Consider the following 27937-nt stretch of genomic DNA (forward strand, 5'->3'; position numbering starts at 1 on the left):
GTGTTTGTTTGTGTGCCAGTCCTGGGCCTTGAACTTAGGACTTGGGTGGTGCCCCTAAGCTTATTTGCTCAAGGCTTTTTCCTCTACCACTTGAGTCTTAGCTCCACTTCTGACTCTTTTGGTGGTTAATTGGAGATAAGTGTCTCATGGTCTTTCCTGTCTTGTCAAGCTTCAATTTGCAATCCTCAGATCTCAGCCTTCTGAGTAGCTAGGATTACAAGTGTGAGCCACTGGTACTCAGTTCAACTTCAGAGTTCTAAAGTACACCATCTATGCTATCTTGTCTTTAAAAAATGAAGTTATTTGTATTTTAAAAACAATAGCTGAGGGATGTGAATGTAGCTTAGTGTTAGAGTGCTTGCCTATCGTGTATGAATCTCTGGGTTCAATTACCCAGTATCACATAAACAGAAAAAAGCCAGAAGTGATGTAGTTCAAATGATAGAGCATTAGCCTTGTGCAAAAGAAGCTCAGGGACAATGCCCAGGCCCTGAGTTCAAGCCCCAGGACTGGAAATCATTATTCTGATGTGTCCTCCACAAATGAGTGAGAACTTGTGATATTTGTCTTTCTGAGCTCTACTCACTTCACTTAATATGACGATTTCCACTTCCACCCATTTTCTTACAAATAACCTAACTTCACTGCAAAAAAAGAAAAAAATTCAGATTTTATTTGACTCAAGAAATCAATTATTACATTTTAAAGTAGAATACTTTCCTTTTCCAAGAGTAAGAAACATTACTAAAAAATCTGGATCATGCCCCTCAGTTGATGAGTGGATCAACAAGATGTGGTATTTATACACAATGGAATTCTATGCAGCTGTCAGAAAGAACAACATCACCCCATTTGTAAGGAAATGGAAAGACTTAGAAAAAATCATATTAAGTGAAGTAAGCCAGACTCAAAGGAACATAGGCTCAATGGTTTTCTTCATTTGTCATAATCAGTAGAAACCTTAGGCATTCCTAGGAGATTAAAAATAGAACAAAACCTAGATACATAAGGCCATATTGTATGACACTAAATGAAAGGACCTCCAGGATATAGAAACAAAAGCCATATAATGAGTGATTGTTGTCCTTAATGTACTATGTTATCTCTCATCTCTTTTGCTTCCCTTGGCTATCTCATATTGTTACAGTATTTCACCTTGTTATCTGATATATTGGATATATGTGTATTTGGTTATTTGAAATAGGATAGGGAAGGGGGAAAACAAGTTGAGGGGTGGGGGTGGGGGGAAGGAAAATGGGGACTAAGACATGAGAAAGGGTATCAGTGTTTGTGAATTAATGCACCTTCTATCGGGTGAATATAATGTAACCCGTGTATTAATTATAATAAAAATATATAAAAAGAACAATATCAAGGGGGTAAAATAAGAATTAAAGAAAAGAAAGGAAAAAAATCAGAAAATCAAATTATATATGTTTTCAGTGTCCAGAAAAAAATCTGGATCAAGCCAAAATACTCCTTCAGCTTTCTAAATTGCCTCCTATGACAGTGTCTTTTAGAAATTGCAGTAGTAGATACTACAATGGAGGACTGGAATTTGATGCCAGCTCTGCTAGCAAATCATAGGAAATCTCATAAGAAACTTCACCTTTCTGGATCCTAGTTTTTCAGTTATTTAGCACTTACAGCTACACATACCCTATTCATTTGTCACTGATACTTTATGATTCTGATGTTGTAAAATGTATCCATGCACATTCATTCCTTATGGCTAAGCTTCAAATCAGAATACCCTGGGTTGCTCTGCTATAAGAAGACATAGGAATTGTATGACAAGAGAGCAAGCTAAAGTGCTCCAAATGATATGAAGAAAAGATTTTTGGAAATTTCACTGGAAAGGAAAACTGCCACATAGTTCAGGCAGAAAAGAAAAGAATTTATTGGGGAATAGGGGAGGGGAGCAAACTGCAGCCCTCATGAGATGAAGGCATGTAGAGGCGGAGGGGAAGGAAAAAGAAAGCAAGGAGGAGAATCATGTTGAGCCAGATTATATTGGAAAGGCTGGAGGCTGGACCACAGTGGATGCCAAAGTGATCCCAGAGCTGGGAAACCACTCACTGCACAAAGGAGATGTGACTGTGCCTGGGTGGTTTAGGAAGTAACCTCATCCCGTGAGGAAGTGACCCCAGAGCCTGGGATCCTTTGCTGACTCGCAGTCATGTGATTGACAGTCACGTGATGAACAGTTTAAGGTTAATTTAAGCAAAGATCTGTTTCCACTAAGACCCTCAACTAAGAATTTCTTGCCTTTATTGACTATGTTTTGACTGATTTGGACAGCTTTGCATGCTACAGTCAAGAGCTGGCTGCAGTACTGTAGTCTGTATATTGTTTTCAAGTACTGTCTAGTTCCTAAAGGTTTCTGCAGTATCTTGAGCAGTGTCATCTTGGAAATTGGAGGGATTGTTTACTTAGTACATTTTTGCTGCTTAGACTAAAATGGTTTGTAAGAAAACAACTTCCTCTGTGAAGTAAACGCCTTAGTAGTAGATAAATACAGTAATGTGCTTCTACAACATTTAATTTGTATAAGTAGTGATCTGTGTATGTACCACTAAAGTTCCATAATTAAATAATGCCTTGTTTTTTTTATCACACCTAAGCAGTTTTCCTTTGCCTTTAATGCTTGCTAGTTCTCCATGGCACTTATAGGATTTTCAAAACCATAGGGATACTAAAACATTTCAGATCATATTCTTACACTGTAATATGACATTATCCTGACCAGTGGAGCTTTGAATAGTTAATCACATAAAGCAATCAAATATCTGTATCAATTCAGCTTTTATTGCAATCTTATCATTTAAATAAGCATTAAAAGACAGCACACCCATAAAACAGTAAGTAGACTTTTTTTTTTTGCCTTCAAGTGGATTGAGTCGGTTGGACTGAATTTTATACACTGTGTAAAGCTTTGCTGCAGTGTCATTTCCCTCCTAAGTTTTACTGCATGCTCTCAGCACACTCTGAGTCTTGTGCATTTCCTGGTGTGTTGGGATCCTATCCTGTACTAATTGATCGTGGAACTGGCTAGGCACCACTTTTGAACTTATCCGTGCCCTCGCTAGGTCTGAATTATGAGAAGGAAGGCAATTTTTTATGTTTGAGTTTTTTAATATTTAATCTTTAACACTCCGACAATATGTAGAAGACTTTTATGTAGGAGATTTTCAAAAAGCAAATGATAAGGAGTCTGGAGCCCCTGGATCGTAATGCTTTGGTCTTTAGCAGGGTTGTAGCCATCCCAGCATGAGGCAGAACTTATTTTGGTTCTTTATAGAGAGATAGGAATTTTAAAATGTGGAGAATGAAGAAGCATTGTAAGTATGAACAAATCAATATGTGAGTATGCGAGTGAGGTCAACTTGTCTAGAGCTAAAAGTGTCTATTCTCAGCTTTGGGAAATGAAGTCAAGAGGGAGAATAAAACCAGGACATGGCTTCGACTTAGTCTTTTCAAAGATTTGTATTATTTGAGCATGACATAGATACGATTATTCTTTAGTTAATTCATTTGTAACCTCTTGCTTACCACCGAGTGTATTTACTTGTATATTTATGGGAACACTCCAGCTACCACAAATTGAGGGAAACCATGCAATCTATGTTAAATAAGTACTAGTAAATGGGTACATGCAAGAGTGGAGGTTGGGGTCAAGAGGAATGAAGTAAAAGAATGAAGGTGGAGAATGCAGGCAAGAATTCATTGTACATACCACAGAACTGAGCAATACAAGGGAAGGGTGGGTCAAAGTGAGACGGCAGATGCTGAAGTGGTGACACTGATCAAGATGCTTTGTACTCATAACTGCTTTATAAGATTGCAAAAATGTCAATATGTAACCTAAAATTAAGATAAGAAAGGGAAGAGGGGAGTTGGGAAGGGTATATGAGAATATTGAAAGCAATGACGTTGATCAAGATGCACTGATTCATAAACTGCTTAAATGAATGGCTGCTCATGTGTACAACTACTTAAGATAATGGGGTCTTGAATGTTTAACATAAAACTTTGATAGCTATGATTATTTAAAAATAAATCTCTTAGCTGGGCCGATGACTCATGCCTATAATGCTAGCTACTGTGGAAGCTGATATCTGTGGTAGCCACTCGGTGCACAGACAGTGGCTTATTCCAATTGACCAGCAAAAAACAGGAAATCAAGAGTGTGGCTCAAGTAGAGAAGTGCCAGTCTTGAAGGGAAAAAGATAAACAAGAGCATAATCAAGCCTCATTACTGCACACACACACACACACACACACACACACACACACACACACACTGAATTCTACAGCAGCTTATTAGAGAAAAATCTAAAAATTACGGCAATTGGAAGAAAATGATGAGAGAAATTGATTAGGAACAAGAATTACTAGATTTGAAGGAATCCCTAAATGCTTAAAGAAATAGGACTAGGAACGAAATTAGATGATATGTGAGGAAAAGCTTCTTAATGAATTGAAATATATAATTGTGAGGCTATGTACATACACAGATATTTACATATTCATGATCCTTGATGCTAATGTCATATCAATATTAAATGGGTGTTTTCTAGATAAAAAGTACAGTAAGTTTGCTTTCAGCTATTTTGTTGGGTTATGTCAGGGGCTGATTGTGAAAGAGAAGTTTGCATTTGCTGGCTTAGCTAAGAGTTTTTCGGTCTTGCAAGTCACCATCCACAGACACTTTTTCCTGCCAAGGGCTATTTTGATATTATAACATTTTCAGGTCCTATGAAATTATCAATACAGGCAGTTGGGCCAGAGTAGCCAGTGATTACTGACAAGAAGCACATGGTTTTGACCCATCATGTACCAAATGATTTCATGGGCCTTAAATGGCCTCTGGGCCGGATATCCCCCCCCCCTTGGTTTCTTAAGGGGCCCTGCAGGGGCAGAGATACTTTGTGGAAGAGAGGATTGAGTACTGAGATCACGTACAGTGATTTTTCCTTATCTTTATAGTGTGCTGTCAGTTGATAGGCTATTTCTCTAATGCATATTTGAGAGCTAGTATTTAGGAAAGGAGGGTGACAATTTATAGACAGTGATAAACATATGTCTACTCTTTTCATATTTCATAAAATCTTTTTCTGAAGAACTATTAAATCTTTTTGGCTGATTACCTCTGTAATCATAACTACTCAGGAAACAGATCTGAGAATTTGACTGAAAGCCAGTCTGGGCTTCTTATGTCCTACGTCCAGTTAATCACCAAGAAGCCAGAAATGGAGCTGTAGCTCAAGTGGTGAAATGCCAGCCTTGAGCAGAAAAAGCCAAGGGACAGCAACCAGGACTTGATTTTTGGTACAGAAACACACACACACACACACACACACACACACACACACACACACACACACACACAAATTGATGGCTTATAAAAATTACATGCATCATGTCTGATGAAGCCATGGAAACTGTACTGTATGAATGCTTTATCTTAATGTAGTGTGAGAATAGGGAATTTACTAAGATGCAGCCAAGACTTTGGTTGCCTAGTAATATGAATGGTGCTTTTTTGGTTCACAGGGGGATTGCCGCACCAGAGAAGAGGCAATGATATTTGGTGTTGGACTGTGCGACAATGGATTTATGCACCATGGTGAGGAGAAATTACAGATGTTAATTGGTTGTTTGGATTCTTCTTGGGACATGGGGTGTGTCTCAGGGTTCCAGTGAGGTCAGTGTGAACCAACAAGACTGTCTGAGTCTTGCCCTGGGTTCATGTTGAGTCACCCCATCTGCAATGCATTTTACCACTAGTGCTGTGTCTGTCCAATTGCTGTCATGTACCAGCTGCCTGCCATGAATTCTCTGTCCTTTTCTCCAGCCTTACTGATTTTACAAGAGCTGTGGCTTGAATGAGTAGTTCAGTTCCGCTTTCAGAAAGTTCAGAAACATTGTCACATTGATTACAAATTGTAGATTCCTGTTTTATTTTGAGTAACAATATATAACTAAGAGAAAATGTGGTTAGAAGCTTATTGTTCTTTTTAGAAACATATTTTCAGTATTACCTTAGTGAACTGAATTATAGATCTCTGGGATAAGGTTGCTTGTTTTATTATTAGAGATTGAGTGTCATTCTTGCTTAGTGACATAGTTTTGCAGTTTTACTTTTCTTGGGGGGTAAGTCGTGGGGTGTGGGCTCTGGGCCTAGGCACTGTCCCTGAACCCTTCAGTTCAACCACCCCACCCCTGAGCCTAGGCACTGTCCTTGAGCTCTTCACCTCAAAGCTACTGCCCTACCCATTGAGCCATGGCACCACTTCTGGTTTTCTAGTGGCTAATTGGAGATTAGAGTCTCTCAGACGTTAGTGAACCTCGATCCTCAGATCTCAGCCTCCTGAGTAGCTAGGATACACAGTTTTACTTCTTCAGAGTCATACTATATTTTAGAGCCCATAAATTCAAACATGGTATTTTCCCTTACCAGTATGATTGTAAAAATATTTGATAGCACTCATATCCATCAGTTGTTTACAGAAGGTTGCTTATTGTTCATTCTTTGAAGAATTCCATGTCATCTTATCTGCCTAGATTACTAAGTTATGATATAGAAATAGTATTACCCAAAGAATAAAGTAATTGACTGGAATAAATTGCCTCATTCAAAAGAATGACAGAAAAGTACCCAAAGTTTCAGTGGTTTTTCTCTTTACCCTAAAGTATCAGCAACAATAATTTATTGTGAATATTTAAAGTATGGAGTCCTAGGTTTGTAAAATACTGAGTTGCAACATAAAATTATTCCTATAAAAGTTTATCACTAAAGCACAAGTTTGACTCATTCCTGTCTTCCCTGCTCCCTTCTGCCATGCCTTTTTTAATGGGATTCTGGTACAGGGAAACAGCTGTAGCAGAAATACCATGTGAATTCTGGGAAACTTGCTTAGATCATTCAGACAACACCTGACCCATTCAAAAATAAATTTTCATTTCTGTGGTCCTCTGTAGCTAGTGCTGCCTTTTCCTTTTTTGTTGATAGATTCATTTAATTCATGTCGCAGCTAGTCTTCTATTCCCTATATTTTCCAAAAATTACTTCTTGGGACTCTGAAAAAAATAATGAAATAAAAGGTTCTTTTGAATAGCTAGCAATATGTCAAGTTATTTGCATGCATTACCTCAAATTAGTCTAATGTAACATTATTGCCTTCCATTTTAAACATGAGAAAATTAAAGTTCAGAGTGTTAAAGTAACTTCCATACTGTCATACTCAGAATCAGTCAGAATCTCACTTTCAAACTTGGACTGACTTTCACAAAGCCTAATGTTCTATTGTGTACAGAGACTGCCATGTTCTTTTAGCTCCTAGATATGTGAGATAGCCTTCAAGGTATCAAAGACAGATAAATTAGAAATAGATTTCTTTTTTTAAGCCTTTTTGACAGCTGTCACAATCTGATTCAATACAAACTATTCCTCTCAGTGTGCAGTCTTAGTTGAAACAATGGTTGCCCAAAGGTAAACCTTATGTTGTGAGTACAAACAAGCAATCTCAAGGGTTTGGGGAGAGTATAACGGTAAGGGAGGGGGGGGGGACAAAAGGATTTATTTGGGAAAATGATTTATTTAGGAAAATTGTTTTAAAATAACAAATAATTAGAAATTCATGGAAACTGAACTTGTATTTCATCCAGAAGACATTTCTGGTCTGAAGTTTTGAAACAAAAGTGTCTCTGCTGGGAATTGCCACACACAGAAAGCTAAAGCTCAGCCCATGTGAATTTTCCCATAATTGTTCAGGATATTGCATATTGTATTAAAATGTTTACTAAAAGTTAAAATTTCTGCATTTAGATTGTATGCCTTTGGGGATTCTTATATCCTTTCACTTGAATCTGGATTTAATCTGGATAATGACACATTTGATTAGAATAGAAAGAATTAATATTTGAGGAATTCTACTATTTTCATAATCAGAAACTCTTTAGATAACAGTAGCTTGAAGGAAGCATTGGCTTGAGATTACATAAACAGAAATGAATCCAGAATATTTATGACTGATTTATTTGGGAGTATGAAATTTAGTTTGTAGGCAGGTATGTATTTACTGAATGTCTTACTGGTATGGAAAGTGTGGTGTATTGTTTATGGGGTTATTTTTTTGAAGGACATGAAATAATTTGTATTCTTTACTTCTGTAGTCCTTGAAAAAAGTGAATTCAAAGATGAGCCCCTGCTTTTTCGTTTCTTTGCGGATGAGGAAATGGAAGGATCAAATATGAAGCATCGGCTTATGAAACATGATTTAAAAGTTGTGGAAAATGTTATAGCTAAATCACTGTTGGTAGGTGAATTAATATATAAAGTTTTTTTGGTTGATTATCCATAGGCAGAGAACTGTATCAACATCGTGATACCTGTTGTATTTTATTTGTCACCTTCTTCAGATTTGCTTAATCAAGAATGATATTTCACATTTCAGATTAAGTCTAATGAAGGCAGCTATGGATTTGGGCTAGAAGACAAAAATAAAGTTCCCATCATCAAGTTGGTAGAAAAGGGATCTAATGCTGAGGTAATTCAATTTAGTGTTTTTATTCAAATTTGTTGCCCTGATATAAAAATTTTAAAATAAATTGAAATTAATCATTGGGCATATTTACAAAAGATAATATCTCTGAATGTACTTTTCCCTGGGATTTGTGGCACCAGAGACTGGCCGGGCATTCAGGGTTAATTAGGGAAGGGGAAGGAAAGGTATTATAGCTCTGAACTTCTTGGTCTCTTCCCTATGACTGAGACAGCCCTGGGTGGGGCTGATGATACAATGCAGGATATGACAGCTATACTATGTATGTCACATGGTCCATTTGTTCATTCAAGGAATGTATTGAAATACATTGAAAATATATTTTCCCACCATGTCTGTCTTTTCTATGAACATAAATTCCATCAGTAAAGTACTTGCCTTGAATTATTTTTCCTCCTTGGATTAAGGGAATCCCTTACTTGACCAAATTTCTAAACAAAGGAATCTCCTGAGTATTCCTTTATTCAGAAATATTTAGTGGGCTAGGTAGTATTCTAGGTTCTGGGATTACAATAATAAGCAAAATAGTTAGAATTTCCTTGCTTCTTTCAACTTTTAAATCCCAAATATCTGGTTGAAATATGGTTACCTTGCTACTTGACTTGTAAAATATGTAATACTCAAACATGTATCTCAAAACTCAGATCTTTAATAACAAATCTGTAAATTAATAAAATAAAACTTCTGAGAGTCTTTTCATAGTCAATGGTAACTTGTCATCCACCTGTTAATGCCCAAAGTCTTTTTAAATAAACTTTACATTCATATAAAACAAAACCTGATGTATGGCACATTAACCCCAAACAAAACAACTCTGGTTGGAGGCCAGGAGTATGGCCTAGTGGTAGAGTACTTGCCTAGCATGCACAAAGCCCTGGGTTCAATTCTTTGTCACCACATACATGGAAAAAGCTGGAAGTAGTGCTGTGGCTTAAGTGGTAGATCGCTAACCTTCAGAAAGCCAACGATAGTGACCAGGCCCTGGGTTCAAGCCGTAGGACTGGCAAAGGCAAGCAAAAAAACCCCAAAACAACAGCAATAAAACCCTCAGATGGAGTCTCTTACGGTATTAGTCAAACTTGACAAGGTGACTCTAGTTACTAATTTTCCCTGGAAGGCATTTCAGGCTGTTTTAGAGGACACTTTAGAGAACAGCAACATAGAACTATGCTGCTGATGAAAATGTTCTTGATCATTTAGCTGACAAACAAGCCAGGAGTTTGCAGGCAGGAAATAGTGCTGGTTCGTAGAGTATCTTAATCAGGGAACTAGTGGCTTATGCTGGTAATACTAGCTATTTGGGATGTTGAGACCCAGAGGATATCAGTTCAAAACCAGCCTGGGAAAAAACATCCTTGCAAACACGAAAGCCTTTGATAGTTTATTTGAATTTTTTTTTTGCCATTTCTTTCTTAGATGGCTGGCATGGAAGTTGGGAAGAAGATTTTTGCGATTAATGGAGACCTTGTTTTTATGAGACCTTTCAATGAAGTGGACTGTTTCCTGAAATCATGCTTAAACAGCAGAAAGCCTCTAAGAGTTCTTGTGAGCACAAAGCCAAGAGAGTAAGTTGTTATGATTTTTGTAAGACTTATACCTGGATGGGTAACAGAAGTTTAACAGAGTCCATGTTGAAAATGAACCTCACACCTTAGAGCATTTAATCCACCTGCACACACTAACTCTTTTTTAAGCAATGGGAAGAATTCCATGTTTTTGGTGATAAGTGCTTGATGCTTGAATGGGCAAAATCAGTGGAATAACACTTTGGTTGCCCATATTTTTTTTGCTCTGGGTGAGGCTGACTTTGACTTTTGGGAAAAAAAAACAGCAAAAGACTTGAGAATAACGAACTACATGTTGAGTGATGAGATTTCTCATGCTATGAGGTTATAAGATACCATTTACAATTCACAGATCATAAACAAAAGATCAAGCCTGAAAATACTCCATGCTTATATGTCCTTAATTATATGACTATCTATATAAAAACTTCTTAATCTAAATGTGTTTCTGGATTGATCTACTTGTGATCAGAAAACATGCTAATCTTTATTATAGACAATTTAAAGGATACAAAATTTTCAAAAGAAAGACATTTTTATCTTGTAATCAGATTACCCACTAATGGCCATTCTGTGTTGGCTGATTTTCTAAGCATTATTGTAGTCTTGGGAACTTTTTCTTTTTTGTTGGTCATGGGGCTCAAACTCTGGTCCTGGGCACTGTCACTAAGCTCTTCAGCTAAAATCAATAGCCCTACCCCTGGAGCAACAGCCCCATTTCCCATTTTCTAGTGGTTAATTGGAGATAAGAGTCTCATGTTCTTTAGTGACTGGCCTGGATTTGAATTAGGATCCACAGATCTCAGCCTCCTGAGTAGCTAGGATTACAGGCATGACCAACTGGGCTGGGCTTGGGAACTTTTTTTTTACCTAGGCAGTCCTCATATTTCAGTTTTCCCCATCTCAGCTTTTCACATGGTAGGTTCATTGTATAAATTTAATTCTTCTATTTTTTTGTTTTTGTGGGTCACGGGCCTTGAACTCTGGGCCTGGGCATTGTCCCTGAGCTCTTTAGCTGTGTCCTGAGCTCTTCAGCTCAAGGCTACCACTCTACCTTGGAGCCACAGCCCCACATCCTGTTTTCGAGTGATTAATTGGAGATAAGAGTCTCAAGTTCTTTTGTGCCCCGACTGGCTTTGAACCATGATCCTCAGATCTCAGCCTCCTGAGTTGCTAGGGTTACAGGTGTGAGCCACTGTGCCCGGCTAAATTTAATTTTTCCTTGAATAGAAAAATGTAACATTGACACCAGGAAAACATTCTTTAAGGATCATTTTATTAGTGCCAACATTTTTCCCCATACTGACCTCATTATATTATTTTTGTTGAGAAACAACTTAAGGATTTCAATAGGTCAACGACATAGCAAAACGAGAAGGATATTGGAAGGACAGATGACCAATGAGAGGGTCCTGTGAGACACAAAAGCAATGGTAATTCACCATGTCTCCAAGTTCTAAGTTCAGCAAATGTAAACTTCATTTCATAATTTATAGAACTGCTGTTTTTTATTGTAAATAACAGAAGGGTTACATTATATTCACCAGACAGAAGGTCCATTACTTCACAAACATTGATACCCTTTCTCTTGTTTTGGTCCCCATTTCCCTCCCTCCACCCTCGCCCCTTATCTTGTTTTCCCCCCTTCCCTATCCTATTTCAAATAATCAGATAAACATATATACAATATATCAGATAACAAGGTAAAATGCTGTAACAATATGAGATAACCAAGGGACAGCAAAAGAGATGAGAGATAACATAGTACATTAAGGACAATAATCACTCATTATATGGTTTTTGTTTCTATATCCTGGAGGCCCTTTCATTTAGTATCATCCTATAGAACTGCTGGTTTTTGAACGTACTCACCAGTATGTGTTTATTCTTTTTCTTTCCAGTTACCTTTTATGTTCAGTGAAGTGAAAATTCACTATATATCTTTGACAAACACTGTGCTATTCACAGGAAATGTATGTGGCTCTGTATTCCAGAAAGTATCTAATTGAAGATAAAGAATATATTAATCTCTGATCTCTGTCCTAATTATGTGATGATTATTTCATAGTATATAACCTAATTTACAGTAATAGTTTTGAGTTTTCTAATCTGTGAGTACTTGCCTAGTTAAGGTTTAGAGCTGTAGTACCCAATTTCGCTCTAGGCCTAGATTCAGTTATGACCTTCAGACGTACCTACTTATACATGGTTTTGCCCAACTTTTTCCACCAGTTGTTCCCAACTCTAGACTGGCCAATGTACCCTTGAAGAACTATTGTCATCCATTTATCAAAACCTATTGTATTCTATTCGTTTGGTTTTTCTCTCAAGTGCAATTTATTAAAATCACTTTTATTGTTATAATGAGATTTTGTGCCTGGGTGGGTACTGGTACCAGGGCTTGAACTCAGGGCCACACTTGTCCTTTTTGCTCAAGGCTGGAGTCCTTGAGCCACACTTGAGCCACATCTATTTCTGGAGTTTTGGTGTTAATTGGAAATAAGAGTCGGCCAGACTTTTCTACTGGGTCTGGATTAGAACCACAATCACTACATATCAACCCCTTGAATAACTAGGATTACAGGTTGTAAGCCATGGCTCCCAGCTATGATGTGACATCTTTTCTAATGTTCCTTGCTGCTCTCTGATTGCTTATCTTCTCTGTGGGAAGTCATTTCTTTTCTCTCTCTTAAAAAAGTATCTTTAAGTAGTTGTACAAAATAGTTGTGACTCAGTGTACCCCTGGATCTCTTCTAAACCCCCATCAAAACACTGCAAAACTATATTCCAACAGTGTTGCCTTTCTTTGTATTTATTTTTGGTGCCCTGGAGCTTGAACTCAGGGCCTACTCACTTTCCTGACCTTTTGCATTCAAGGCTAATGATCTTTCAAGTGGAAGCTGTAGCTCCACTTCCAGCTTTTTCGGAGTAGCGAATTAAAAACTGAGTCTCAAGGATTTTCATGCCCTGGCTAGCTTCAAACCATCTGCAGATCTCAGCTTCTGAGTAGCTAAGATTATAGGCGGGAGCCACTGGAGACCTGGCTTCAATAGCATTCTTTTCTGTATATGCTCTATGAAGGAAGCTCTTTTTGTATCAATGAACTTAAAGAGCATATCCAAATTATTTTAAATATGAAGTAGCACAATGAGAATGCAAAGCTAGGTTTCTCTATTCCTCTCCCTCATTAAACCAGTTCTTTGTTTCCAGGACATACTGTGGTAAACTGTGTTTAATTTTAAAACATTCATCTACACCTTTCATATGCCTTTGTGACCATGCTTGGTTTCAATGGCCTCTAATCCACTGCCTTTCACTCAATAAGACTTTTATTGTATATTGATTAAAAGAATAAGCAAAAGTAGAATAATCAATCTTGTGGCACATGAAATTGATCTTGCCTTATTTATTTTTGGATTGATTTTAGAACAGTGAAAATTCCAGACTCAGCTGATGGGCTTGGATTTCAGATTCGAGGATTTGGCCCTTCTGTTGTGCATGCAGTAGGAAGAGGTGAGAAATTTTCTGCATGCTAAACAGCTCCTCACTGTGCTTTGACTAGACCTTGTAAAACTTGAATGTTTGAAATATGTCTGATCATGTGAGTATGGATTTTTTCCTTACTCTTTTCTTTCATTCTACTGACTTAATGATATCCTGGTAAGATTTTTCATAAACAAACAAAAAAACCTTTAAAGTTTGAATACATCTATTATTGTTAAACATTTAGACATGATGAAAAATAATAATACCAAAATTTTGTTCCTCAGTATATTCTGTAAAAATTCACATGAATCAAATAATTCAAGTGGAGTTACAAATTTGTTTTCTAACCATGTATCTTTGTCTGGGAGCCTTTTTCAACTAAATCTCTTATTAGAGAATTACTCTAAAACCGGTTCAAAATATAATTAATAATCAAACTGAAGGAGAACAGGATACATGGAATAGAGAATGAGTGTTTCCTCTCCTTGTTTCCTTTACCCAGTGAGGATTATTCTGACAGCATTTAAGCTAGAATGGAATTGAATTTAGTAGGTACTGAAATACCTTTTCTCATTGTTCTTCAATGTCTGTTTTTTTTTTTTCAAAAAAGAGTACTCTTATGTTTTCTCCAATGAATCCACAGAACAGTACTATAAGGGTATATTCTAAAGTTTCTGAATCCACCTGAAACTATCCAACTGTGTGTTTTACAGAATAAAATCTTAACATTATTTTCCTTCTAAAATACAGTAATTCCTCATGGCAAAAAAATTTAAACATGAGAAGGGGTATCAGTGTGTGAGAAATAATACACCTATGATTGGGCAAATGTAACTGTAACCCCTCTATACATTACCCCGTCAGTAAAAAAATTAAAAAAAGAATTACAGTTACAAAAAATCTAACTTAAAATAGCACTTCAAATCTCACTCTGTTTAGCTGAAGGATACAATAAACTTAAAGTTTTCTATATATTTTTCTTGCATGTAAATAAATTTATCCTTTGTTAGTAATTTAAGGATGTGTCTTCAGGCTTCTAAGTGCTCTGTGGGTTTTATAACCTGTTGTGCTATAATTTCCTCCAGAATTTTCATGAATTTCTGGATAAATCTCACCACATAATTCATTTTAAATTAAATAATTTTAGTGACTTAAAAGCCTGTTTTTATTCTCTTTGAAAGGCAAAGAGTTATTGACATCTCAAGTGACATAGATTTTCTTTTATGCTGTCAGTAATAACTAAAAGGCATAATAAATCTCATGTTGCTAAACACAGCAAGCAGCTGGCTTCAGAGAACAGGCCTGATATGGTACTGTGTGCAGGTATCTTTGTTGTATCCTCCATGAAATGAAACAGTATTTCTTTCTTTTTTCCTGGTCCTGGATCTTGAACTTAGGGTCTGAGTGTTCTCCTTGAGCTTTTATGTTCAAAGCTACTGCTGTATCACTTGAGTCTCAACTCCACTTCTGGCTTTTGGGGAGTTAATTAGAGATGAGTTTCATGGATTTTTCTGAGTAGGTTGGCTTCAAACTATGATCCTCAGATCTCAGCCTCCTGAGGTTTACAGGGATGAGCTACCATGCCAGGCTAAAAAGGCATTGGTGAATATGAACTTTCTTCAAACTGTTGAATAATTCCTTAATGTGAGAAACTGCTTGCAAAGTAACTTTTTAATATATATATATGCTCACTTTTTAACCACTGGTATGACATATATAATTATATATAATTTTGTAATATATTTGCATAAATATATAATTATATTATATTTATTAATGGTACTCTATTACTATTGATTGATTTAAACTATCCAATATCAATGATTGGAAAATCAAGAAAAATATTACTCATTAGAGTATACTGCTTCTGTATTTAAAGCTGTATTTATGCAAATAAAGTTACTGAAAAGTTGATATAGTCTGCCTAATTCTGTTTGCTGCAAATTCTCAAGACTTGAACTTTCATTTTTCTTTGGATAACCAGTCATAGTTACTATATTTTTATTCCTGAACATTACCTTTTACAGGAATGTCAAATTGTTAGCATTAGAAAAGCAAAAGTGAATATTATTTCAATAGTAAGGATTTTGTAAACAAAGAAATAAAGCATATGCTTCCCACTATATAAGAATATTTACAAACTCACTTGACTAGATATTTGAAAGGAAAAACAGTTGATTAGCATAATGAAGGTTATTGTAATTCTTCCTTAAACTGATTCCTTCTAAAGCAGTAAATATTACATATATTTTTTGCCTGTCATGAGGCTTGGACTCCGGGCCTGGGTACTTTCTGTGAGCTCTTCAGCTCAAGGCTACCACTCTATCCTTTGAGCCACAGTACCACTTCCAGTTTTCTAGTGGTTAATTGGAGATAAGTGTCTTATGGACTTTAGTGTCCAGGCTGGCTTTGAACCGGGATCCTCAGATCTCAGCCTCCTGAGTAGCTAGGATTATCGGAGTGAGCCACTGTGCCGAGCTGTAAATAATATTTTTAATGAACTCACAGTCTGAATGTGAGTTTAAAAATCAGAAAAATATTGGAGGACAGTACCATCAGAACCAAATTTGTCAGAACTCTAGGAACCAGAATGATAATATATGTTAAAATTGCTTCCATTGCAGAGCAAAGATGAACCTTATCGCCTTCATTTTTGTCCCCATTTTCCCACTTGACTTTAAAGGAACTGTGGCTGCAGCTGCTGGCCTTCACCCTGGACAGTGTATTATCAAAGTAAATGGAATCAATGTCAGCAAAGAGACACATGCCAGCGTCATTGCCCATGTGACAGCCTGCCGGAAATACAAGCGACCAATGAAGGTAAACTTCAGTTTATGTGAGATCTGAAGAGTGGGGCATAATTTACTGTTGAGATTGTGAGATTCTAAATTAAAATGTAGACCCCTTTATATCATGTAAAAGACTTACAATGACTTTTATTTGCATAATTAATTAGAATTGAATAAATGGCTGTACCTTATTATTATAGTATTGTTTGGTTAAAAATACGCTGGAGTATTTTCTTTCTATGACTGTGGGATTGAACCCAGAGCCTTGTACATGCTAGGCAAATGCTCTCACTTTAAACTACATTGGAAACCCAGCACTTCACTTTTGATAAGTTAATCAAAGCTATGGACTGTTTACTTGTGATTGCTTTGTGATTCAATGACCATTCTATGTCTGTCCACATGTATGAATTATAAATGCACTGTTCAGTACTCATTGATTGTGAAAAATGTAACACTTGTGGTGTTTTATAGAGTCTGTGATTGATTTTTGCATACATTTATTCAGGTAACTGGATTTAGCTTTTTATAAAATACAGTATGCTCTTTTTTTTCTTCTCTTCGCTCTCTCTCTCTCTCTCTCTCTCTCTCTCTCTCTCTCTCTCTCTCTCTCTCTCTCTCTCTCTCTCTTTTTTATGGGGGGGTGGTCAGTTATGAGGCTTGAACTCTGGGCCTGGGCACTGTCCCTGAGTTCTTCAGCTCAAGGATACCGACCTTCCCCCGAGCCAAAGCGCCACTTCTGGTTTTCTGATGGTTAATTGGGATGAGTCTCCCGGACTTTAGTGCTGGGGCTGGCTTTCAACTGTGATCCTCAGATGTCAGCCTCCTGAGTGGCTAGGATTACATGACAGGGTCACTGCACCCAGCAAAATATAGTATGTTATTTAAGTTTTTTATTCCTATCCTTTCATCCATTTGTGCTTCAGAAAGATAAAATTGTAACTTTAGTTTATGAAGAAAGTTTTTTTTTTAATCTTATGAAGAAAAAGTGAATATTGGCCTGCAGGAAAAAAAAATTCTTTCAATGATATCAGCTAGACACAGAAAGACTTTAAAAGACAGATCTGTATGTTTTTCTGTAAGCATTTGGTGAAGTACTCCTTCCTGAATTTGAGAGGATTGCCTTTTGTGGAAACTGGGGTGAATGGCTGACTTCTTACCAGGTAGGGCTGATATCCTTCAAGAACACTGACCTTCCCTGAAAAAAGCTGATGAATTTTGTTAACTATTAAGATCAAAACAAGCACAAGAAATCTGGAATTTATACAAGGACTCATCGCTTACCCTGCTTGAGAGTAGCTCCATAAGTATTTGCTCATCTGTAGACCTGCATGCATTTTTAAGACTTTCTGGGATTATTTAAATCATCCCATTTCTGTCAGAATTTTAATAACTATGTAAATCGATTTGAGTCTTAATTCCTTTTTCACTTCCCCTGCTGCATTTTTGGAGAAGTGTTGATCAGTGAAATGACTAAGAGAAACAACAAATGGATAGAAAAATTCCCAAGTACAATGCTTTCTTGGATATCCATCCTCACAAAATGGACCACGCCAACCATAGTGTTGCTCCAATCTCTGGATATGACTGGGTAGTTATTTCTGTGAAGCTGTTGTTATGGCCCTCCTTTCTTGACTTGGTATCTGGGACCCTTCTCCATGCTCTCCCGTTGACTGTGGCAGGTTGTCCTTCAGTGCTGCTGTGGCTTCTTTTTCCCATCTGTAGCAGGATTTTACTTTCTGTAGTGCTGTTTGGAAATAGCTTTCTACTTAAATAAATACTTGTTGTATCCCTTTGGACAAATCAAGCCACAGGTTCAAGCTCAGAGTCGGTATAAGAAGACACTATTATATAAGGTGTGGTTTCTGGGGATGAGGTACATTGGCAGGTACCACAAGTGACGAATTAACATTGTGTGTTTGTGTTTCTGAAACTTAAACCCTGGATCTTCTACTCAAGCATTCTAGCTTCTGAGTTTCACTACATCCTGAGATCCCAAGCTGTCATGTTAGTGATTTATAACAATATAATTATTAAATACAATTGTGAAACTGATAGAACAGGAAAATGAATACTATGTATTGTATCATACTTCAGATGCAGTTCCATTTGATTTATCATCTTATTAAGAAAAAACTATAAGCCTTACAGTATTAAAACAGTTTTAGCACTTATTTAGTAGTTGTTTTCTCTCCTTACTTAGAGAAAAGTAAAGTCAGAACTGCTCATTTAATTACAATATAGAATGATTTATGACCCAGAAGGATTCAAGGACATTTACAGGACTTGGGTTCTCTGGAAGATGTAAGATGTTCTTCTCCGTTGCTTATTAGTTTGAGTCAAAGCACCAATAAATGTATTAAAGGATAGGTTAGTGTTAGCAGGGTGTTTAAAAGGTTTGTACAATTATAGATCATGCACTCAACAAAAAGAAATAATCCATTAACATTTGCTTATTTTAACAAGTAATTTACAACTTATTTGACAGTGTATTATTTAAGGTGTATTTAAATAAGACATTTGAGAAATAGATCCCATTTAAGTCATGGATCATTGGAAGCTAAATTTACATAAAACTATTCTTTGGAAAATTACTTAAGCTAGAATATAAAAACAAAGTTTTGTAGGTTGTCATTGACTTTCTAGTCTGTGGTCCATTTTCTTTCTCTTTTCAATTTTACTATTTTAAAAACAAGCTAGAGAATAAACACAGTGGCCCACTCTTCTAAAGCAGGCTTCTGAAGTATAGTGGAGCGGATATGAGTAACAGTGAGGCTTCTTTCCCCCTCTTTTCCAGCAAGATTCCATACAGTGGGTTTATAACAGCATTGAGAGCGCCCAAGAGGACCTCCAGAAGTCTAACTCCAGGACCCCTGGGGATGACACTGGGGATGCTTTTGACTACAAGGTAGAAGGTAGGATTCTTGTTATCTTCTGGATCTGTGCCTTCTTCCAAATCCTGAAGATCATACATAAATTTATAGCACATGTTGGTTTTTTTAAGTCATAGTTTCCAAATAGATGTCATTTCAAACACACCGGTACTAAGAACTTGTAGCCAACATATAAGCCATATCCTGTTAGTAAGTACTTTTAAGACTTTTTTTGACATGGAATTCTTTCATTCAGTCTTCAAAATAACAAATTTCATCAAACAAGTATGATTATCACCATGTATTTGGTAAGAAGAAGAAATTGAGGCCTAGATAAGTTGAGTCTTCCTTAAGCTAGTCAAGAGATAGAGTGAGGATTTGTTGTGCTGTGTTTTCTTGTTTGGAGTTGAGTGCTATCATCTTGTCATGTGGCTCAGAAACCAGCAGAATGAAAACCACTGAAGTGAAACAGAAATACAAATCTTCCTATTCATCCCAGCTCTTCCAGGTTACAATCCCCATTTGGACAAAACCCTGCTGTGTTTGCTTATTAAAATTTGAAAAGCCCTAGGCTTGGAGATCCATGATTCCTGAAAGATAAATTTATATGTAAACTTACAGAGGATTAAATGTGCTATATATGATACATATATATATATATATATACACATGTCATAGGTTTGTAATTGTGACACTAGCTATGGGTTGGGAAGGGTCTCTTGAACTTTCCTGCCTGTGCTGGCCTCCAACTTTGATCCTCACATTATCTATTGTTCTCAGCTTCCCAAGTAGCTAGGAATGCAGGCAGGGAACACTGGAACCTGCTTTTAATGAAAAAAAAAATAGAATCTTGTTACAATATTTACATTGTTATAGATAAATAGATATATTGATCACAGGCCAAACAGATAAGACTAATTACATTAAAATATGAGATTTCAATCTCATGTTGTCATAATGACGGCACTTGCTGTTCAAAAAAATGTTTTTGTGTTTCCAAGTGATGTACATGTGATTTAGCTATCCTTGACGGAACACTACAAATTTTGCTGGGACGAAACAGTTTTGAATAGATGTCCGAATGCTTCCTGAGCTTGCTGATTGGAGATGATCTGCTTTCAGAGGTAATGGACAAGTTCAATACCATGGCCATCCTTGATGGGAAGAAAGAGCACGTGAGCCTGACGGTGGACAATGTCCATCTGGAGTACGGGGTTGTGTATGAGTATGACAGCACAGCTGGGATAAAGTGCAACGTGGTGGAGAAGATGATCGAGCCCAAAGGGTTCTTTAGCTTAACTGCCAAGGTATGCGTTAGCTCGTGACAACAGCCTATGACACATAGGCTGCGTAAATTACAGCAAGCAATCTCCTTACCCCAGATCACCTGTGTGTGTGTGTGTGTGTGTGTGTGTGTGTGTGTGTGTGTGTCCCTTCTTCCAATTAGTGTGTGCATTTTCCCCTTTTTTGCCATTTGGAATGCCATGTTAATTATGTGAGACGGAGATGAACCTCTTGCCCACACACAGGTTTTCAATATAAGAAAGACTTTACAGGATCTACTTTTTAAAATTTTACTTTATTGTCATTTTAGATGTGATATACAGCGGGTTTAGCTTTACACACAACAGGTAATCAATAGATTTCTTTTCGCATAATGTCATCTGTTCGCTCATTCTTTCCCATTCCCGCCCTCCCCTCTCCACCAAGGAGTTGCATGGATCATTTTCATCAATGATCAGCTCAACCAATGCACTACACTGCTGCACTTTTTCTTTCTTTCTTTCTTTTTTTAAAGTGGGTTATAGGGCTTGAACTCAGCCTGGGCTCTGTCCCTGAGCTCTCAGCTCAAGGCTACTGCCTTACCTCTGGACCTGGATGTCGTCCCTGAGGTCTTCAGCTCAAGGCTGCTGCTCTACACTTGAGCTAAGCCTCATTTCCAGCTTTCTATAGGTTAATTGGAGATGAGTCTCAGGTCCTTTGGTGCTCGAGCTCACTTTGAACCATGATCCTCAGATCTCACTCTGCCTCCTGAGAAGCTAGGATTACAGGTATGAGCCACCACTTTCTCTCCCCTTCTCCTCTGGGTCTGTGCCCTCTCCCCATCCTCCTGCAGGTGTACTCGTGAATACACCATGTATGGTGGAGACTGCAGAGCCTTCAAAAAAAAAAACACAAATTAAAACAAAAGTTCTTTGTTTCCATGTCTTTGGAGTTCATATCAGAATGTAGATTATTTTGTAATATATATGGTTGGGTATTTTACCTTTGTAATTCTCTCCTAAGACTATCCTCTTTTGGTCTCACTCTATGTGGGTATCTAGAGTTTTGTTTTCACAGGATCTAAGTTTGTCTCTGTTAACTCAGGAACATAATGGTTTTCAGATACATTTCATGACAGTGCTGTTTGTTTTGTCTAATACTTACTATTTTTAAATATTTGTTTTGTTTTTAAATATTTGTATTCAGAAGCATATTTTTCTCTGACCAATATTTGAAATCATGACCCTAATAAAATTAAGAAGCTTATAGCTTCATTAATGAATACATCCACAGCATTTGAATAATTCATGTTTGGGAATATGATCATACAGTGTTTATGGGAAAGCAAGATGTTTGGAGAGTTCATCTCACAAAGGAACAAAGATCATGTAGTTGGAAAGGAAGTAGTGACTTTGCTTCCTGTTCATTTTTTTGTACGTGATAAGGCAGTTAGACTTTTACTATGTCCTTTATGTCTGGGCTTTAGTGTTTCATGTCACTTTTTATGTCCTCCTATGAGAATTCAGACATCACAAGAAAAATGAGATAAAACTTCTTTGCTTTTTCCTTGCTCATTTTAATTTCTGCTTTAAATATCTTTAATTGGGATAGTTGCCACTTAGAATATGGATTAAAAAATAAGCAGGAAAAGTAATATAGCATTCTGATAAGCAATTTTAGTTATATTTTCCTCCTGAGAATTTGCCAATTATAAAGTAGTTTTGAAAGAGGTTACAATTCTTTAAGTCAGGTTATGAGTACAGTGCTATGAGTATGAGTGAGCTATTTAATTTTAGTTTTATGTTTTGAAAGTCAATTAAAAGTTCATTATTCTTACGATATCCTACCCAGATAGATAAATAGATACAGATATAATTTGTTTTCAAACTGAAATTCCTCTCTAGATATGTTGTACAATTAATGAAATCCTTGTCAAAGTTTGGCACATTATTATAATTATTTTATATCATTTCCTGCTATTTCTAATGTGCAAAATCTCATAGATCATACCATATAACTATGTAAGATAAAAATGCTAATACTATTCTGCACAAGAAGAAAGTTAAGAAATATGGAAGTGGTGCTGTTGCTCAAGGGGTAGGGTGGTAACCTTGAGCTAAAAAGGTCCAGGACAGCGCCCATGCCCAGAGTTCAAGTCCCACAACCAACAAAAACAAACAAACAAAAAGAAAGTTAAGAAATAGACCCTGAAGTATACAACTAATAATAAATTCAGCTCTAAATTTTAGGCTAAATGATTAAAGAAAGATTTCAGTTCACATTCAACATAGCATTAAATTCAGATGAAATAAATATGTCATTGGTATATGCTATTCCTGACAGAGTATGATAAACTTATTGGTTAAAGGTATACTAACTTGATGTTCTCTGGATAATCATAAATATTATCTATAAGTATATTATGTAATTCTCAATTTATTTGAAATCGTCTGTGATCCAAGCTGTGTAGACACACACACACACACACACACACACACACACACACACACACCCTTTCAATTGGTCAAATATATTAAAAGTTCTGCTAGTTGAAATGGAAAACATATGTATGATTCTTTATTTGCTAATCTTGGGCTTGAACTCAGGGCCTGGGCTCTATTCCTAAACCTCTCTATGCTAAAAGCCAGCCTTCTACCACTTAAGCCACAGTACCACTTCTGGCTTTTTCTGTTTATGTGGTACCGAGGAATAGAACCCAGGGCTTTATGCATGCTAGGCGAGCGCTCTACCACAAAGCCTTATTCATAGCCCCTGTGTGATTTCTTTTTTGAAACTGGGTCTCAGCTGGTAGTCCACACTGCATCTACATAATCCAGGCGGGCCCTGACTTACTGATCCTTATGCATGCATCTCCCGAGTGCTGGGCTGATAGGCATCTGCCACCATGCCCAGTCATATGAATGTTTATCATCTTAGATAAGGCACAAATATTAACCTTTTCATTTATTCATTCCTTCATCATGCCATTTGTTAATTCCACTGTGCGTTCTCGGCTCTCAGTGGCCAACGAGCATCTGATTGTTTTTCCCGAGGTTTTCATTCTACCACAAACTGATGGGAGGAAAACTGTCCTAAGTAACTCATTAAAATATAGGAAGTGTGTTCTCAGGTCAGACTTTTCCGTTCAGTAGAAGGAGAATCCTGGGATTCCACACAGACAAGTCAGACAATCTTACAGACAGTGCCTCACCATGCAGGAAAGTCTTAGGAAATGACTCAGAGAGAAGCAATGCTGAAAAGTTCCCCTGTGGTGGTATCGTATGGAATTTTATGTAACTGCTTTGGAAGTGATTTTTCTCTTGTTGTCTTCTCTGTGTTTAATCACTGTAGATTCTTGAAGCCCTTGCTAAAAGTGATGATCATTTTGTACAAAACTGCGCCAGCCTCAATTCTCTAAATGAAGTGATTCCTGCTGACCTTCAGAGTAAATTCAGTGCCATGTGCAGTGGAAGAATTGAGCACATATGCCAGAGAATATCTAGTTATAAAAAGGTAACAATTCCACATATGCATATATTTGCCAATCCTGGAGTTGAACTCAGCTTACTGGCCTTGGGCTTTCTCAAGGCTATTGCTCTACCACTTGAGCCACAGCATCACTTCTGGCTTTTTCTATGTATGTGGTACAGAGGAATTGAACCCAGGTCTTCGTGAATGCTAGGCAAGCACTCCACCACTATGCTAAACTCCTGTCCCCCATTCCATATATTTTATATATAATTTTTTACTGAAATTATTCAATACTAAAACAAGGAAATGAAATCTTGATTTTTTCCATATATTTGCTATGGACCAATTTGTTGGAATAATTATAAAATTTATACAACTATTGCAATGAGTTTTCTATTGCTTTAACAAAACACTTGAGATCTGCAACTGCTTTTTCCTACATTGTTTATTAGCATTGGTTAGTTGTAAGGGAATTTCATTTTGACTTGTTCATATGTGCATACAATATATCTTGATCAGACTCACTTTCTGTACCATTCTTCCCCTTACTCCTTGATTCTCTCCAAACCCATTGTAGCAATGTAAATGCTTCATGTCATTCTTGTCCACAGGTGTTTCAACCATTCACTTTCCTTCCCTCTCCCCATTCACCCTTCTCTCTCCCATAAACAGGACCTGTTTTACATTCTTTTTTTCTTAAGTATATGCTAATGTTCAAAGAGGTATTACCATATTTTATAAATGTATATATATAAATATATACCATAATTTTAATCATACAACTCTAATCAAAGAGAGGAAACACATGATCATCTCAACTGATTAAAAAAAAGTTTTGTCATTTTATTTGTCGATATGTGGGGCTTGAACTCTGGGCCTTGGCACTGTCCCTGAGCTCTTTAGCTCAAGACTAGAACGCTACCACTTTAACCCACAGTACCATTTCTGGTTTTCTGTTGGTTAGCTTGAGATAAGAGTTTCATGGATTTTTGTGCCCAGGCTGGCTTTGAACCTCGATCCTCAGATCTCAGCCTCTTGAGTAGCTAGGATTACCAGTATGAGCCACCAGTGCCTGGCATAGAAAAAGCTTTTGATAAGATTCAACATCCTTTTATGCTAAAATCTCTAAAAAGAATATAACTCAGCATAATAATGATTTTACGTGACAAACTTACAGTTATCATCCTATTAAACATGAAACAACTGAAATAATTTCTTCTAAAGTCAGAAACAATGCAATGATGTTGAGTTTCTCCACTGCCATTCAACATAGGGGGAGGAAAGGAAATCAGTGGGCTCCAAATAGGAAAAGAATTCAAGTTATTCCCATTTGCAAATAATATGATCCTATGCTTAAAGGACCCTAAAGATTTTACCTCAAAACTTCAAGATCTGGGCCAGGAGTGTAGGTCTAGTGGTAGAGTGTTTGCCTAGCATGCACAATGCCTCGGTTTGATTCCTTGGTACTAAATATACAGAAAAGGCCAGAAGTGGTTCTGTGGTTCAAGTGGTAGAGTGTTATCTCTGAGAAAGCTGAAAGATAGTGCACAAGCCCTAACTTCAAGTCCCAGACCCTGAGAAAAAAAACCCCTCACAATAACCTTCCAGGACTAGTTAATATCTCAAGCAACACAACAAGATATAAAATCAAGATATACAGTCCAGTAGCTTTTCTGCATACCAACAATAAGAAAAAAAACTAGCAGAACAATTCCTTTCACAATAGCCTAAAAAATACCATAAAGCCTTAAAAAATGAAAAATACACCAAATGACAAAGAACCCTTCCCCGTTGTGAAAATGAATAATGAAAATTATCTACAGATTCAGTGTAATTCTCATAAAAATCCCAATATTATCTTCTCAAATTAAAAACAAAGAAAGCCCTTAAAATTCTTGTGTGAGCACAAAAGAACCCAAGTAGCCAAAGCAATCTTAAATAAGAAATACTGGGGGTTACCTACATAGAAGACTGAGATCTGAGAACTGATGTTCAAAACCAGCCAGGACAGAAAAATCTGAGACCCTCTTTTCAAACAATTAACTAGCTTCTGTTCTGGATGGCTTAAAGAGGTAGGAAGTCTACCATGAGTTAAAATATCATAGTACGGACTTCAAATAATACTGCAGAGTCATGGTAACAAAAAACATATGATATCAGTGCAAAAACAGACCTAAAGAGCAATAGAATAGAATAAAATAAACATCTACCATCATGTGATTTTTGAGAAAGAAGCCAAATATATACATTGGAGAAAAGATAGTCTCACAAATAGTGCTAGGAAAACTATATCCAAAATGCAGAAAATGGAAACAAGATCCCTATCTCTCACCCTATACTAACATCCATTCATAGGGGATCAAGGATCTAAATGTAAGAACTGAAACTTTAAAATGACGATGAGAAAGAATAGAGAAAACACTGAAACGTGGCATGGGTGATAACTTCCCGAATAGAACTCCAGTAGCCCAGCAAATAAGGGCACAAATTGACAAATGGGATTGCATCAAGCTGAAAATCCTTCCTTCCCTCCCTCTCTCCCTCCCTCCCTCCATTCCTTCCTTCCTTCCTCCCTTCCCTTCCCCCTTCTTCTTCTCCTTTTCCCTTCCCTTCCCTTCCCTCTTTCTCCTCCTCTTCCTCCTCTCCATCTACTATTCTTTTTCTTTCTCTCTCCCTATCATCTGTTCTCTCCTTTTTTTCTGTTTTGTTCTCTGTTCTACAAGGACACTGGAAAGTATCAAAAAAGAAATGTACTCCTTATTGAACTATGTAATTGTAACCCTTCTGTATATCATCTTTACAATTTCAACAAAAAAACCAACCAAACAAACCATGAACACTACAAAGAGCTTTATAAACAAACAAACAAAAACCACTTGGAACTATGTTATTTCTCATCTCTTTTGCTGTCCCTTGGTTATCTCATATTGTTACAGTATCTCACTTTGTTATCTGATATATTGGATATATTTGTATTTGTTTATTTGAAATTGGATAGGGAAGGGAGAAAAACAAGATGAGGGGTGGAGGTGGGGGGAGGGAAATGGGGACCAAGACATGAGAAAGGGTATCAATGTTTGTTAAGTAATGTACCTTCTATCTGGCGAATATAATGTAACCCTTCTATTAATTACAATAAAAATATAAAAAATACTGGGATCAAGGTAAATTAGACAACAAGTTACCTTGGCAGTCTTCTAGAAGACCTGGAAACAATGTAGATGTATTTCATTCTCACAGACAAGTTCAACCTGATAGAAGTCCAGTGTGGGTGGGGCTCAATCATCTTTTAGAAATTTTTTAGCATTTATATTTTTGTTCTTTCTTCCAGGATAGTTCTCTCTTCCTCAAGACCAAAGTTGGTTCAGAACCATGTTTTAAATTATACACCTTTAGAATGGGGACAAAGGATGTGCAGACATCATTTCCTCTGGGGTTGGAAATACTCATATTACTCCTGTTCATACTCCATTAGTGAAAGAAACATCACGATGTGTTATCTCAGGCTGGCATTTGCGTGTCTAACTAAAACTTGGGGGAGTTTTATTACTATAAGAAGAGGGAAATGAATATTGAAGGATATATATCAGATCTACTATAGGGTACAGCTGTATTGGAATAGAGTGTTTATATCACCAAGGAAAAGGTTCATATGTTAGCAGTGTCATTTACTTGGCAAAATTCAGTACTATATTTGGCCTTTAGCTTCTTGGTAACCAAGATGGAAAAGGGACACAGCTGATTACAGTGCAATATTTTTTTCTAAAACCAAGTATATATTTTCTTTGAATTCTTAAAGAAATTTCCCACATGAGGCTTTCATAGAGGCGACACCAAAGAGTGACCTGAGGAGTACCAGGATACATACCTTGAAAAGGAAGGTATTCTGCAAAAGTGGATTCATTTTGTGTGACAGATATTTT

At 36.9% G+C, this 27937-nt stretch overlaps 1 protein-coding gene across 1 annotated transcript in view; it reads left to right on the forward strand.

Moving 5' to 3' along the window:
- Positions 1 to 27937, forward strand: part of Prex2 (phosphatidylinositol-3,4,5-trisphosphate dependent Rac exchange factor 2) — a 262087-nt gene that overhangs the window by 130304 nt on the left and 103846 nt on the right. Inside the window, exons 15-23 of the mRNA XM_090338918.1 lie at positions 5557 to 5629; positions 8179 to 8321; positions 8460 to 8552; positions 9984 to 10132; positions 13560 to 13645; positions 16302 to 16438; positions 19205 to 19322; positions 20403 to 20587; positions 23895 to 24056. Coding sequence (XP_090195044.1) covers positions 5557 to 5629; positions 8179 to 8321; positions 8460 to 8552; positions 9984 to 10132; positions 13560 to 13645; positions 16302 to 16438; positions 19205 to 19322; positions 20403 to 20587; positions 23895 to 24056 — 1146 coding nt within the window. The remainder of the gene's footprint in view (positions 1 to 5556; positions 5630 to 8178; positions 8322 to 8459; positions 8553 to 9983; positions 10133 to 13559; positions 13646 to 16301; positions 16439 to 19204; positions 19323 to 20402; positions 20588 to 23894; positions 24057 to 27937) is intronic.

This window comes from Megascapheus bottae, chromosome 9, assembly GCF_031878675.1.
Source record: "Megascapheus bottae isolate mThoBot1 chromosome 9, mThoBot2.hap1, whole genome shotgun sequence".
Lineage (NCBI taxonomy): Eukaryota > Metazoa > Chordata > Mammalia > Rodentia > Geomyidae > Megascapheus > Megascapheus bottae.